The 16,734-nt window shown below is 36.6% G+C and overlaps 1 protein-coding gene across 1 annotated transcript; it reads left to right on the top strand.

Moving 5' to 3' along the window:
- The first annotated feature begins 218 nt into the window (after positions 1-218).
- LOC130243949 (protein transport protein Sec61 subunit beta-like) lies at positions 219-7,755 on the top strand. Its single transcript, XM_056476263.1, has 4 exons — positions 219-262; positions 936-1,033; positions 2,024-2,128; positions 7,374-7,755. Exons 1-4 carry the CDS (start codon positions 260-262, stop codon positions 7,459-7,461), a joined length of 294 nt encoding a protein of 97 aa, XP_056332238.1. The 5' UTR covers positions 219-259; the 3' UTR covers positions 7,462-7,755.
- The last annotated feature ends 8,979 nt before the right edge of the window (positions 7,756-16,734 follow it).

Raw genomic sequence — 16,734 nt, 5'->3', positions numbered from 1 at the left:
GGTCTTGTATCAAATTATAAAATCAAAAACATATCTTAAATGCGTATAAAGGTAAAGCTCAGGTTCACGGTTTAGCTCAGGCACGCTACTGGCGCCTATGATGGTCCCTTTCTTTAAGCTGTCGTGGCCTTCTCAGCGAGACCGTCATCACCAGGCTTTCTTTTCTAGTGGTCTGCGTCTGCTGCAGTTTAGTCAGAGTCAGTCCATCTAGAATTTATTTTTCCCCCGCAGTCTCCAGAGACATAGACATTTACACACAATGGTAAGTTTGCTGAATTCATCCATTCATCTTATGAGGCTTCATATTTAGCGTACGATTCGTTTTATTACGTATATCTGAATTGTTGGCAGTCCCAGCCAGTAGTGCTCTGTACCACGTACCGTTATTGCAGTTGTGAGTCTAACATTAGTTATGTTTACTTAGCAGTTCTTCAGATATGAGTTTCAAGCATCGACAAATTGGGTTTTGAGTAATATAATATTTAGTCTCGTGTCACACGATTTATGTGTACTTTTTCGGGTTCGTTTGAACAACAGCTGCAATCACTGAGTTTGTTTGGCAGACGTGGCTCTTTTGGTCCTTCACACCAGCTCTGAAGTCTAAATCTGACTCCCGTTTCAGCATGAATACTCGCTTACTATCAATTGTATATACTAAATTGTCACTATAGTCTAGGTTTTAACATCCAATGTTCTATAACATTTTCAAGAGCAGTTTATGAAGACGTTTTGTAGTCCCATAGGATGTCTGTCTGAGATAGAAAGATGGAGAGAGACACTTAGTAAGGTATGACTTTAGATGAAATTATTAGCTCCTTTATAGTATCTTCTGTAGCATTAAGTTTTCTAGTAGGGTATGACTTACAATTGACACATAATGAATCTTTCTTTCACTGTGTGGTTTAGCAAGTTCTTTTTTTTTGTCTTATTTTCAGCCTGGACCCGCAGCTAGTGCAACAAATGTTGGTGCCTCCAGCCGTTCCCCCAGTAAGACGGTGGCTCCCCGCACCGCTGGTACCTCAGCCAGGCAAAGGTAAAAATCCTGCAAGAACAGTTTTGTTGGAACTTTAAAGGCCATGAAATGCTGTGAATTGTTCCTTTTCTTCATAACAGAAGTTCAAAATGCTTCACCAGGGGTAAACTGTAAATGACAATCCCTATGCTGCAGCTATAACAGCTGGATGCATTTTTACATTGCAGGTTCTATTTCATAACAAACAAAAAACAACTAAAATTACAGTGGTGAGAACACAGCAGTTAAGAAAGCATGTCATCAAAGTGATCAACTCTAAACAAGTTACATGTTTATTTATATTTGATGCAGTAGATTAATTTAGAGCAAGCAGGGTAACAGTAATAAACATTTAAAATGGTGTGAGTGTAGCTTCCAGGTTGACCCTTCAATTTTGACAGTTGAACTTATTCTTTCACTTGAAAGCAGTCATAGCCATTACATCCTTATTAGTTTTAGGCTTTCGGTTTCATTCACTTGCAATTTTTAGCTGTAAAAAAACTAACAAATAACAAAACAAACCGGCTCATGGCTCCCCAACAAAATGGCTCATGCTGATTGATGTAGTGAACTGGTATTTTCTTATTATATTACTTTATCTGTAGCCATAAACTTGTCGGTAGAGCAAGTCGTTTGACTGTTTGTGTTTTTGTTATTCTGTGGACTTGAAAATGGAGGAATTGACTAATCCCTAATCATAGAAAAGAGCTCTGCATTGCAGAATAAGCTGAAAAAAGAACTCACCGTTGTTCTTTCTATTGACGTCTAAACTCAGAAGAACATGTATCAGAAAACCTCAGAAGTATATCAGAATCACATTCTTGTGTTCCTGTGGTTTGTTTGATCAGTAGACCCTAAGATGTTGTTTATTTAGTCACAATGATTAGGTTGTATCCAGTTGTTAGCAAAACTGACAGTCGGGCTCTAATCAGCCTTTTCACATTCAATTCGGTTTGATTTGATTAAATGTGACACCTCTATATGGTTAAAGTTGTCTGTTGCTTCTATCAGGAAAGCCACAAGCAGCGGAGCGCGCAGCGGAGGCAGATCCACAGCTTCTGCAGGCACAGGAGGAATATGGCGCTTTTACACTGAAGACTCACCAGGGCTTAAAGTGTGAGTATTACAGCAGTGGAGGGACTCACAACTCTTTCTGTTCCAAGACTGACCAAAATCTGGAATATATATATATATATATATATATATATATATTGTTAACATACTAAACAGCTGTTCATATGTTTGAGGTCTGTAAGATTTTTTTTTTTTTTTTTTGGTTTGTTTGTTCATATATTAACTATGCATTACATTTATTTACAACAGTTAAACATCAAAATGTAAATCATTCTTATTTCTGTTAATGAAAGACTACAAAAAGAATCAGTGTTTCTGCAAACATTAAGCACACCTGATGTCCACAATGTCAGTGTTAATATTTTATTAAACAGAAAAAACACAATTGTAGATTTATTTATAATTTGTAACTTTTGTGGGGTTATTTTCACCCATTACAGTGAGTCACCCATTACAGAAATTTAAATCACATTCATATTTGGCAAAATAAAAAAAGCCTACTTAATATTATTTTTGAAAGATATCATTTAATAAGCAGAAGTTTGCCTATTAAATTATCTTATAAACGTTATTTTGGCATTACGTAGTAAATATTTATCATTTAAATTAGTGTTTTTATAGTTTTTAAATGTCTAGTTTTATAGAATATTTTTAAAAGTGATTCATTAAAAAAAATATTTATTTTAATGTAAATATTTTGGTGTAATCTCAAGGCATCTCTGGTGCAGCTTGCAATCATTGTCAATGTAGAGCAAAGTAAGGCTCAAGAATGGGTATATCATCTTATTTGACCAGAGATCAGATGTGGCTGCAAAAGTATATTAAACAGCCTTTAAAGTCTCTAAAGCCTTCTGCGTCGAGTAATCATCCTTGCCTTGCGCATAGCTGTGCATTTAAACCTCTGCGTGCTGTTTGTGTTGCTCTGCAATAACACTTAAGCTAGCTGGCAGCGGGCTTTTATGTTCCTCTGTGACAAGTTTCTTTGTGGGGAAGACGAAGCTTCTACAAGAAGCTAAAACTTGCTCATTTAGAGACGAGAAGCGGTAGACATGTAACAACTTAAACCATAAGGTAAACCCAAAACAAAAGTTTCCATCTGGAGCTTTACAGGGCTCGACACTTGTAAACACTCGCTTCAACGGGCTCGCTGCCGTCTTGTGGCTCTCTGCGCCGCCCACGCATCTGTACGATACCAAACCAACCAATCAGAGCTTGAGCTACGCCTCGTGTAGTTGCATTTTTGAAAGGTGCCGTGGGACCATATGTGTGCACCTCACGCAGAATCAGCAGCAACTATCAGCCTTAACAGAGCAGGGTCACGTGACCACATGTGGTATTTTAATAGGAATCTGGACAATATTATAATTGTGCATATACATTAGATTAGTCAGTACTGAAGCCAAATCTAGAGCTTATTTAACAAATAACTTCCGATAACAGTCCAAAAACTAGTACAACCCAAATTTATGTTACAGAAAAATATTAAATACTAATTTAAAAAGAGGAAAAATCAAGAGAAGCAAAAAAAAAAAAAGTGACTTTTTTTTTTTGCAATAATTTGCTTAAATTATATTATCCTTCAATTTCCAATATATTTTGTGACTAAAATATTATTTTAATAAATCTATCTGTTTAATAAATCTGTTTTTGTTTATACATGTATGCATACATTAACTTTAACAAATTAATTACATTCATTAATTTAGTTTGTGTTGTATTGGCAGTGAAATTTTAAAAACATCCATTCCCACTAACATTTAAGTGCGCTCTTAAACAGTGCCGATTTGCCATTGTGTTCACATGATCAACAGAAATGACTGAGAATTTGAAAGCCGTGAAGATCAATCAATTCATTAGCAGTTTGCACGTATGTCAGCTTCTAAATAGACCAGCTGATCTTCGAGCTTTAAAATGCTTCAGTGTCCCTGTATCTGTGGTTACACTCAGTAAACAGCGAGTTTACCGGTACTGTGAGTTCGGTGAACTGATGACCTTTACGGCCAATCACAGTCATTTCTGTTGAGCACGTGAACACAATGGCAAATTAGCGCTGTTTAAGAACGTACTCAACAGCGCTTTAATGTTATCAAGAAATGGACATTTCTAAAATTTCAGTACTGAATTCCAGTTTCGTGACAATGCTAGTTTAAGTAGCACATTTTTGAAAATAATGTCAAACTCGGGTACAATAAAAAGATTTGATTAAATTAGTGATATTACAAAGACACATTTGTTTTCAGATTTTATTCCGTGCTTATTTTTTATAGTAAATCATATTGTGATATTTTATGCGTGTATACCTTATTTCTTTGACATTATTATTGCTGGTCATAATGATTTATTTCAACAAAAAGCCTGTGTGTGTAAGGAGAAAAAAAATCCCCCAGCTAAGAAAACATGCTAAACATATTTTTATAGCTTTTTATGGCTTAAGTTAAGAACAAAATAATAAAAAGCTGAAATACTTGATGCACAAAGAACCAACACAGACGCTCATTTTTAATTCATCCCCTCAGCTCAACAGGAAGTGACACGAAAGGGAGGGGCGGAGGCTTCTGAGAGGTTTAGCATTTATAAGGATAAACATGAAATTTTAACGACAGGAAATTGGCCTCATGGGCTCAACCTCCGTCTTTATTTGATGTCTCCCCTGCCATTTCCCCTCCTACAGCAGTGTGCGTGTGCGCCTGTATTTTCAAGCCATCTGCAGAAGAGTTTTTTTGTGTTTTAAAGCACTGTTTTAGATTGTAAACATCTATTTAATTCGATATATGAATTAGCTCTGCGTGTGAGAATGTTATTGAGCACGTCTACAGTGCCTGAATTTACAGTCAAGAGTCTCCTCCAGTAAGTGAGTCTGTGTGGAGTAATGTGTGTGAAGTATTTTTCACTCTTTAGGTTTGGTGTGTGTGTGTGTGTCTGTCTGTCTGTGTGTTTTGAGCTTAATTAAAGTTCCGCTGGAAAAGGTCACATCAATTAAAGCCTGAGGGGTGGGCCTTCAGTCGGCATGGTTACACAGCTGCCTAGCGACTCAAGGGATGGTCAGTTCCTGCTTTAATAAAGCCCCACATTTTCCACCTAGCTCGTTAACACTGTCCTACTCGCCCATTTAGAATCCTAATTACCTCGTTTTGTCACATGATCAAGGCGAGCAGTCCTGATTGGCCCACTGGGAGGAGGAAGTTATTGCAGAACTTTTTATTTAAATCCCACTTATACATTTTATGTCCCATGACGCCATGCGTGAATCATGGAAGCAGCTTCAGTTAAATTGTATACAGTCCTTGAACTATAGGGCAGAACAATGAAGTGGCTTTATTCCTCGTATTTTATCAATGGAATATTAAAGGCAACATCTTTGAAAAAACACATTTTAGCAGACCATGAAAAAAAACAAATATCTGCCACCATGTTACTGATTGATATAGCTGTACTGTTGGGAATACAAAGAGGGACAAAATAATCTAAAGCAGGGGTGTCCTGGAGGGCCAGTGTCCTGCATATTTTAGTTCTAACCCCAATTAAATTCATCTGAACCAGCTAAATCAAGCTCTTCATAGGTGTACTGGAAACTTTCAAGGAGGTGTGTTGAAGGAAGTTGGAGCTAAATTATGCAGGACATCAGCCCTCCAGAACCTAGATTGGACACCCCTGATCTAAAAGAACTAAACAACAGAGCTGTGTTTACAGATATGCTTGTGATACACTTAAATGACTATTGCAGCTTGTTCGAATTCCTAACATTAAGTAATGTTACTTAAGGGGGTGGGTGAGATTATTCAAGTCCACGTAAATTTGTAAAAATTATCAAGTTAACTTGATGCGTTCAACCCTGAAGGAATTTTTTATTGTGCAGTGGTCTCTTGCCATAACTCTGTTCACCTTTCACGGTCTTGCAGTTTTGCAGAATAGTTTTTTTCTGTGCAATTGGATGTGCTTTTTTACAGTGCATTGCATTCTTTGTCCTGATTGGGTGTAGATCATTGTCAATCAATCTCCTCCATGCTGTGTCTCCTGTACAGTACAGAATGCTTTCAGCTTGCCAAATTTACATAAATCTTTGATCGCTAGCAGTGTGACTCAAGTGCTGTACTGTATGTTTGCAAGTTTTCTCCACAACAAACCCCATAATATCGATGAAACCTTCTGCACCATCAAAGGCATTTATGGTAGTACCCAAAAGGCAGAGGAAGATGTTTACCATTGCACAAAATTTGGACTTCTGGACATGCAGGTGCCCAATGTAGGGCCTGCGGGCCAAAGTTGGCCCATGGTAACATTTGGTTTGGCCTGCCATCCCATCAGAAAAGAGAGGGAGAATGATGGGGAGTTGGTTGACAGGAATGCTTTTGACTGAGATCATCATTTTGAATTTAGTCTATAGCCTTTTGTTTCTTTGTTTTAATCGTAGCTACAAAAAAGCCAACTGAAATATTTCATATGAATCAGACTTGTAAATACTGTAAAATGTAAATGCTGTCACTCGACAGATAGAGGACAAGGCACAAGACATCGGTGAGCAAATCAAGGCAAAGGCAGGCCCAGCTCAACTACTGTATTGAGCTTTATTGTGTTATAAATGGGATTGTTTTTGTTTTTACTGTAAGTTGATTATTAAAACGTTAAAAATTACACTGCATTATTGTTGTAAAGCAATTTTTAAATAATAATTTTTGGCCTTTTTTTTTTTTTTTTTTTTTAAGAAAAGGTTTGGGCACCCCTGTGCTAAAGGAAGGTAGAAGTTATGTGAGCGTTTAAACAAGAGAAAAGTGTGAAAATGTTAATGCATGTCGGAGAAAAGTGTATAAATAGTGTAGTGAGGGGTTTTACAGCCTTAAATATATTTATACATCTATGATAATTGTAAAAATAAAGCTGACTACACGGATTTCACCTATTGCGGCCAATTTTTAGAAAGTTACTCCTGCGATTAACGAAGGACTACTGTAGTAATAGTGCGTTAAAATACCATTCGTAACATTTTCACGACAGCAAAGCATACCTCTCACTTTTTCACTACAGATAAGGATTATTTATAGCACAAACTTTTTCTAAATAATTAGTTTCTGTTGTTTTGAATGGAATTGGTTTCTCAAACTAGAAATGCAACCCATAATCTGAAACGCTTTAGTCAGGTGTGGGGAAAATGTGGGTCTTATACCCTGAAATTTTAGAATTGGTTGTTGAATTTAGTCTCTTTCCTCCACTAGGGTCCCTCTGTCTTACTGGTTTTTATGTAACGATCATAATGAGAACTGGCAGTAATTGCATCTATTATTTCTCGCAGTGGCCCAGTTCCAGTTTTGGTGATGAGTCTGTTGTTTATCGCATCTGTCTTCATGCTGCACATCTGGGGAAAATACACCCGATCCTAAGCCTGCATGACCTCCGGACTCCACCCCGAAGCCTGACACAAAATCTTAAGTCTTTGGACTTGGACCAAACTCTGACCATCAATCCCTTTTCCTTTTATAAAAACCTCCATTTCAAGGGGTTTCACCCCAGAAGAGCTTACCCAGCCACTACAAACATTTGGAAATTAAAAAAAAAAAAAAAACACACACCTTTTTTTTTTTTTTTTTTTTTTTTTTCAGAGCAGGACTTTTTTTTTGTTAAACATTTGTACAAACTAACATGTAAAATTGTACAATAAAATGCTGTAAAATGTTTGTCACCTTTGGTTTTCTTTGATCTACAATGGGGGAAAATATCAGAGGGTGTGATTTGCATCACAGGGTTGAATTTGCATATCTTCAGTGTGTGGCACAACAAGGGGTTGAATGCAAATGTGCATTCCAGAGGTGCTGTTGGTGCACGAGCCGCAGCTTTTGCTCCACCCGTCTCTGATCCTGATGTAATGTGTTACCTCAATTCCACTGAGCCTGCAGCCCTGTCACATCAACCCTAAATCAAGCATGCCTTTGTGGAACCAAAGGCTACAAAATGATCTACAAAAGAGTATTTCTTTGAAAGATTTTGCAATTGTGTATTTAATGTTTAAAAACTGAAGGGGAGCCCCCCTCCCCCATGTTGTCTACAGTGTGTGATTGGTATTGGTTGTGGATTCAAAGTAATGTTGACAATAATATTCAGATCTGCAGTGTTTTTCACTTCATAAGGTCTAAGATATTAAATTTGTGTTGCCCATGTTTTTTTGTTGTTGTGACACTCAATGTACTGCTTGACATTGACTTGCCTATTGCCACAAAAGACCACAGTTTCAGCTAAAAAAATCTTTTGCTTCTATGAAGAGGATCACTGGATTACATTTTGGATGGTCTGAGGTAAATTAAAAAGAATTTCATTTTGGCCTGAATATTCCTTTAAGAGATTCTATTTACAAAACCAATAGGCAACTTTGTTTGAAATGGCGTGTAAATGTCACCAGAATGCTTATCATAATAGCTACTGTTCAGTAAATTTAGTAAAGCAGTAAGAATAGTAAAGAAAGAAACTCCTATGCAAGGTTTTTTATATATTTCATCTATTCATATGATTAAGCTTCAAGTTTGGTGTATGTAGGTCTAAATAAGGAGTTCAGGCTAACGCCAGACAAAGTGTTTCAAAGAAAGGTACGTTAGTAATATTAGTGGTTACTGGCGGAATTGTATGAAATATGTATTCAGGATGGATTCTGATTGATTATAGCTGAGAGATGTGGAAAATGAGATTTACTTATATATTTGAATCACTGAAGTTTAAACGTATGCCACATTCTTGAATAATTAAGCAGTTTATCTTTTGCTTAGTTACAGCTAGCTACTCAATGTAGCCGTTTAGACTCAAAACAGGCCATTTTATAGTCATTTACCTCAATATATGTCAGATAAACGTCCCTAAAAGGATAGATCGTCCTCATAAATATAAATCCTCTTGCTAAAATATTCTAAGTGAAACACAAACGCGAATTCATAAAAACGAACATCAATCATAGTCTTCAATCTAGTAATTTTCTTTGTGCCTGTAGGAGGCGCTGTGATCCACTATTACAATATAAATGATCTCTCGGTGCCAGTGTGAGTTTAAGTCCCTGCTTTATTATTTATGTCTTAACCGAGCGTAAGGTTTCCCTCTGGTTTACGCTCATCCCAAAAGCTAACAGCGCAGTCAGAATTATTCAGTATCATCTTAAAAATGGATCCATATGGGCAAGAAGTGGTGTGTGTGAGAGAGACTGCGTGGAGTGTGTTTTAATTGTGGTCTACTGGGCACTATGTGCTACTTCAGGCCGAGATCCAGTGTTTATGATTTATGCATTACAATAATTTAAATCCATGCTAAGAGACAAACTCCTTTGTCATGTGTTTTTCAGTTGCTGGATGTTTTGATTCATTAAAAATTAATCATGTTTCATATATATTGTATTGAAAGCCATTAAGATGCAATACCTTTTTTACATTTTTAACCTGCTCTATCAAATGGTTGACCATATTTTGACCGTTTTAAATAATGATTGATAAAGTCATTTAAAGAATGTTTACACTCAGAGCATTGTTGGTTTACAAAAAAATCAAACACAGTTCTGTTGCACAACTACACTAGATTTTGGTTTTATTGTAAAAAACAAACAAAAAACATGTTAAATGAGAATTTGAAATATTTAATGTTTTATTTTATGTAAAAAATAAAGATCATTTAGTGTTCAAAAATGTTTTATTTTGATTTGTTTTTAAATAAATTGGTCTTACACTTCACATTTTCAGATTTTTACATAGAATATGTATTAATTCCCGTACTTTTACCATAAACCGACATATCTACCATTTGGTAGAGGTTGATATTTTAGAAATTATGGGATGTGTTGGAAAAAAATGCATGGAGTGTGTTAACAAGCGACATTAAGAGTTAAGAAATGAAAAAAAAAAAAGAATTTTTTGTTTCTTGGTGGGCCAATTAAAGGGTTAAGATGTTTTACTTTCCGTAGATTGACAGTTTATATGTGTTTGATTTAACATAAACTACACTGTAAAAGAATTATATGACCAACTAGTCCTGACAGCTTATGCTTTTAGGTCATTGTAACTAATTAAACTAAGCTAATCATGTTCTAACTTAATTTTATAAGTTAAGCAAGTTGTTTTAAGTCAGTTTAACATAATATAACTTCAATAGACTCATAAGGTTAATTTGATTCAGCTTAAAAATTGAATGCAAACAGGATTTTTTACAGTGTATTGGTGACATTTCTTCTAAATGTAAAATTAAAAGGATATACAGCATAAAATACATTAACTTTAAAGATTTTTTTGCTGCTTGTTCAAACAATTTTTTTTAATGAGCTCAAACAACTCAATTCTGGAGATTTTTGGAGGAAACTGGGCTATATGCACAGCTAGTGTTTTTCAGCCAATGATGAACCTCCGGTGAAGCTTAATGTGACTTTTCAATTTCATAAGGTTCCTTTTACAGCATCGGTGTAATGTAATAACGAAACATTCAGTAAATAGACTTAAGCATTCATTTGGTTGTTCAATTGTAAAAACAGACGAAAGAAATGCAGGTAAAGTTTAAACGCAGGCGCCGTCATTAGCCACAGGTCAACGCAGAAATTCCATTGAAAGTACTGGGGTAAAATTATTTTCCATATTTTAAAGACATGGCACAGAAAGTATCATTTAAAGCAGTGCTTCTCTTTTGGTCTGATACCCACTTCATATCGTATCTCAACCAGGCAGTGAAGATTGCTGCTTTTTTAAAGAAATCATATCTTAAACACGGCAATTTAGTATGGGATGACAATTCACCGGAAGCCCTGGGGCTGACTGAAATTAAAAGTCTGCGTGCATATACCCTATTGTTTTACGTTCACTCCACTTATAATTGTTACATTAACTTAATCGATTTGTGTTGGCACCACATTAATAGTGTGGAATCCTGCATTTTTATACAGTGTACAAAAGGCTCATATTCAAATCGGGAAGAAATGTTACCAGAATAACAAAACAAGCATGAACATTTCACTCAAACACATACCTAATACATCTTCATTGTTTACATTTAATTTGTTCATATATTACACCATTAACGCGTTTATATATTTATATCATGGACTGCAGGAAGTCACGCTGAACGCTTTTCAAAATTCTTTGAAATTTAAAGAAGTGTTTGGATGAGCATGTTCACACCTCGAGGTTCAGTTTTTCTTTTTTTCTTGTAACCATTTCCTGAGATCAAACCACTGCCTGTGTAGAGGGACAGCCCCGAAAAAAGAACACACTCACATATCATCAACACGAACTGCATGCACATCTCTCATACACGTTTCAAAAGGCCACATGGCTCACACTGCTCTTTCTTTTCTTTCTCTTTCACATGCACACATAAACAGACGTCCTCCTCGTTTCCTCAGAGGACCTGCAGTTAAACACTCTCTGTCGTTCAGTGATTTCACTTTCCACACGTCCTCCGTATCAGAATTAAAATGATTAAAGTACACTTTGAGGGAAAAACTGGGTATAATCTGCAGGAAACCAGAAGTAGAGCGGATCTGCTTGGAAACCAGGTTGGCAGTGGCAAGTCAAGGTGGAAATGCATTTTGAAAGGATGTGGTTCAGGAAAAAAAAAAAGCGCAGTTTGTCTCCACCCCCAAAAGGTGGTAAGGTGGACCCTTCCACTTGGGGAAATTCTGTGTAATTTTGGAAAAAGAATAAGGCGGGGAGGGTGGTGGTCAGGTCAAATGGGGTCCTTAAAAATGATGACTCAAACCACATTTGGTGGTAGGCAGAGTGTCGCGTGTTATGACATCACGTTTGTAGCATAAATGTTAATGTGTTGTTGATTAAACTACTCATCTGTCAGTCATCTATTGCGCTAAAACAAGGGTTTTAAATAATCTTGCCACTAATATATAAGCAAGATCTAAAAACGCTGGTGATACTCATGTTGTGGAAAACTAGAGATGGATAGTAATGCTAGGTGTAAACAGGCCTTCATACTTCAGATGCTTCAGCAGATATTCAGAACACTGTAGAATCGCATTCACACACGCAGCAGTAGTTTAGGTGTGTCGCGCATTACAGCAGAATCTGTCATGTGACCGTCAAACTGTGATACAAGAGAAAAAAAAGCTGACTGGTGCGGTTTGTCTTCTTGAAGAAGCCATTTAGTGTGAAGACTGTGCAAGAGCCTGGAGGTGATGACATGGTGACATTTGCAGAAGTAGAACAGGAGATTCAGCAGTGGCGAGGCACTCCTCCTCTGTGGGAAGTGGGCCTTCTGAGATCTCGTTTGGAGTTACGTAACATGAAGAGCATTGTGATTTAAGGAGGTTTAATAATCTTAGGAAATACATTATTCTCCCAGAGCTGTTATGATAAATGTTTGTGGTGTCTGCCCACTGGCATTAAGACTTCAAGAGTTCACACATTGCTTGATAATAATAGCAGGTTTGGCATGCTGTCCCGGGAGAGAACCCTGAGCTTTGGGATAATTGAGCCCAGGGCTCCCACCTGGTCCATGAGCATGTATGGGGGTATGAGATCAGGTAGTTCTCGAGAGCTCCCCCTGGTAAAGGAGGAAAAGGGGTGGATGGGAGGATTCTTCAAAAAACGAAGATGATGGAATAATGCCAGACGGGCTATTTATAGTGACTTTGGAATTATTTGATTGGCTTACTAATGATTAAAGATGAGAGACCAGCTGCGATCAATCATATCACATGCTCCTGTGGAAATTTATGCAGACACTACAGAATTGAACCGTAATAGAGTGAAAGTTTATCACCTGCATGTATTTTTAGGGTCAGTTGAAGTCAGTTTTTGTACAGTTGAAGTCAGAACTATTAGCCCCCCTTTGAATTATTTTCCTTTTTAAAAATATTTCCCAAACAATGTTTAACAGAGCAAGGAAATTTTCACAGTATGTCTGATAATATTTTTTCTTCTGGAGAAAGTCTTTTTGTTTTATTTCAGCTAGAATAAAAGCAGTAACTATTATCCCCTTTAAGCAATTTTTTTTCCGACTGCCTACAGAAGAAACCATCGTTATACAATAACTTGCCTAATTGCCCTAACCAGTCTAGTTGATCTAACTAACCTAGTTAAGCCTTTAAATGTCACTTTAAGCTGTATAGAATTATCTTGAAAAATATCTAGTATAATATTATTTACTGTCATCATGGCAAAGATAAAATAAATCAGTTATTAGAAATGAGTTATTAAAACTATTATGTTTAGAAATGTGTTAGAAAAATCTTCTCTCCTTTAAACAGAAATTGGGGGAAAAATAAACAGGGGGGCTAATAATTCTGACTTCAACTGTATATAATAAATCACATAAAATATATTTATATTTCACTCTCCAACAAAATTATCACAAATAATGACTGCAAATAGAGCTATTTAAGTCATCTTGTGAAATTATATCGCATTATATCGTAATTTTTTTCTTATATCGTGCAGCCCTACATGAGATCGACCAATAGCAAACCAGTTTTAGAAGTAGAATTTCCCTGATTTAAGCACTTTTTATAATTTACTGAGGAAAAAAAAAAAACATAAAAATGTGAGTGACAAATCTAAAACAATAATAATAACGATAATAAAAACATTTGCCACCATATAAATAAGAATAAAAATAAAAAAAGCAAATGAGTTCACAACAAGAACAAAAATGTAAATGATCAAAGTTGAAATAGTCTGTCCTCTAATGAAAGAATCGCCCATATTCAAGGCACACAGTTTGTGGTTTTGACACCTTCGCCAATTTACGGTTCAGAGTGAACTGAGATGAGTGTTTAAAGCTGATTGCTGCCCTCCATTATTAATCTGCCTCTTTGATCTGTGCGCCTCTGATGTTTGGGTGTATTTCGCTCTCGGTCTCTGTCCATTTGTGTGTGTGTGTGTGTGTGTGTTTGTCTGGCAGTATAGTTGGGGCGTATGGCTCAATGACTTTGAGGCGTATTGGAATTGCCTGCTCTCCTCAGGGAGTCAAAGCGGACAACTGGTGTGGAATGGCGGGAGAAGAGCAGCAACTTCATGATGGCACGGTGTGTGTGTGTCTGTGTGTGTAGGGAAGTGCCCTAGTATAGAGTGCCTGGTTTTAATGGATCATATGGTTGATAAAGCGTGGAATAGAGAGACAGCCGTTATCGATCTTACACTATGGCCAATGCTATTGAGGTCCTTTGAGACACACACACACACTTCATTCACACACTGGTTCAAAATGATCAGTTCTTGTCTTTTTTTACTAACTGGACTGTTTAAAAATAGCTTTAAAAACTTTTAAGGGTGTATTTTGCTAAATTGATAATTACACACTCATATGGGTCATTTTTTACTACACTGACATCCAGCTGCATGTTTTGATTTACTAAATATAAAGAATTCATAAGAGTCTGTTACGACTATACTATTTCCCTTTCACTTTCTCATGTTTTTTTTGTATTGTCAAGTGTTTGTTGTGGTGGATTTTTGGTAGTGGATAATAGCACCGTTTGTTTGACAGTGCCTTTTCTCAGTAATCTTTATAAATTTCAGGATGGCGAAACTTTAGATGGCTTATATTCTACTGCTCCCTCGCATTACCTCATGTTTTCAACTGTTGCAGATCCCAAGTCTCCTGTCCTCTTTTTTCACTATAAAAACTCCAACAATGCCAACATCTTATCTTTGCTTTGTGTGGCGTCACAGAAGTGACAACAATAATCCTAGTGGCCTGCGGCAAGAATGTGAAGTGGTTGAACAAGCAGAAATAATATGGCTTAAACGTATTTGGCCTAATTTTGTTAACAATAATATTAAAAATAGCATTTACTGATCCATAGCGATTTAGTCGCTGATATATTGTGCATTCCCCATTCACAATGCTGAAAGCTCAAAAGCGGAACAAATGTATGTTTAAAAAAACTATAATAGTGTGATGAAACGTATTAAAAACAAACATTGAGATTGTAACATATATACTTGACTTCTAGTTGATCATTTGGAAAAGTGGCAGAAAGTAGATTTTTCCGATGAATCATCTGTTGAACTGCATCCCTATCATAATAAATACTGCAGCAGACCTATTGGAACCCGCATGGACCCAAGATTTTCATAGAAAACAGTCAAGTTTGGTGAAGGAAAAATCATGGTTTGGAAATCATTTAGTATGGGAGTGTGCGAGAGATCTGTAACTCTACAGATCTCTCGCACACTCCCATACTGAATGATATCCAAACAACATCAACAGCCTGAGGTATCAAGACATTTGTGCTGCCCATTACATTACAAACCACAGGGTAAGAGGGCAAATTCCTCAGCAGGAAAGCTCCTTCTCATACTTCAGCCTCCACATCAAAGTTCCTGAAAGCAAAGAAGGTCAAGGTGCTCCAGAATTGGCCAGCCCAGTCACCAGACATGAACATTATTGAGGATGTCTGGGCTGAGATGAAGGAGAAGGCATTGAAGATTAATCCAAGGAATCTTGATGACCTCCTGCAAGAACGCTTTCTTTGCCATTCCAGATGACTTTATTAATAAGTTATTTGAGTCATTGCAGAGGTGTATGGATGAAGTCCTCCAAGCCCATGGGAGACATACACAATATAATTTTTTTTCCACAGCACCATGACTTTATATTCTATACTGAACATTATTTCTGTTAAGTAACAAGACTTTTGTCTAAGCAAAGTCAGACCTTACTGTCCTAATTAAAGAATTAAAAATCAAGGCATGATCATATTTTATTTTGGTAAAATAAGCATAATCTAGAGGCCTTTGCCTTTCATATAAGCCACTTCTGATATAAAATGATCTACTAGAAGTCAAGTTATTATTTGTTGTTCCTAAAACTTGGATAGGCGACAAGACTTTTGTCGGGTAGAATATATATATATATATATATATATATATATATATATATATATATATATATATATATATATATATATATATATATATATAAAACATTTTCAGAGGTATCTACCCTGCAGAGTTTAGCTCTAATGCTAATCAACACTTAATGAAGGTAGCGAAAAAGAAAACGGTTCAATGATCAACATCCTTACCAAGCAAGAAACCAGCCACCAAGAGCGCAGGTGAACCGCCAGAAGTCAAGCAACTGATCGCCAATGAGCTCAAGACCATCATCTGATGTAAAGAGATAACTTTGTCATCACATCTTCATTTTGCCCAGTGGCACACAGCCAAACGTCAGCTGGCACGGTGCAGCTTTAAACAAAACCCGAGCGATCATCTAGAACCCTTGTAACTCGGGATGCCTGACAGACAGTGAGTTGGCCTAATGCAGTGTTTCTCAATATCAGTCCTCACGCCTCAATGCTCTACACTTTTTGTACATTTCTCTCAACACTTCGGACGTTTGTTCTAATGCGATTGTAATTCGATTCAATTGAAGTGGACTTCACAGAATATTCCACTATGATTCTTGTATAAAGGGAGTATTTTAGTGTGTGAAATGTGAATTTCAATTTACAGGAGTATGTTGTGTCAGACTTCTCTAGTAAGTGTTGTTTGTGTGTGAAGATGCTGCAAATCTGTAAATGAACCTGTCAAGTAAAGATATCCATTGCTTGGGAGGGAACAACAAATGAGGATGGAGTAGGGAGCAATGCACCCTATATAAGAAACCTGTCAATTGGAACACAATTCATGCATTCTTCTAGTGAGCTGGATTTCTGATTCAGCAACATTAAATAACAGAGA

Source organism: Danio aesculapii, chromosome 16 (genome assembly GCF_903798145.1).
Source record: "Danio aesculapii chromosome 16, fDanAes4.1, whole genome shotgun sequence".
Lineage (NCBI taxonomy): Eukaryota > Metazoa > Chordata > Actinopteri > Cypriniformes > Danionidae > Danio > Danio aesculapii.
The sequence above is the reverse complement of the archived record's forward strand: the minus strand, read 5'-3'. Positions and strand labels throughout refer to the sequence as shown.

Coding starts and splice junctions, on each gene's coding strand:
- LOC130243949 (XM_056476263.1), top strand. Junction 1,034..2,023: donor GGTACCTCAGCCAGGCAAAG/GTAAAAATCCTG, acceptor TGCTTCTATCAG/GAAAGCCACAAGCAGCGGAG. Junction 2,129..7,373: donor GACTCACCAGGGCTTAAAGT/GTGAGTATTACA, acceptor TATTTCTCGCAG/TGGCCCAGTTCCAGTTTTGG.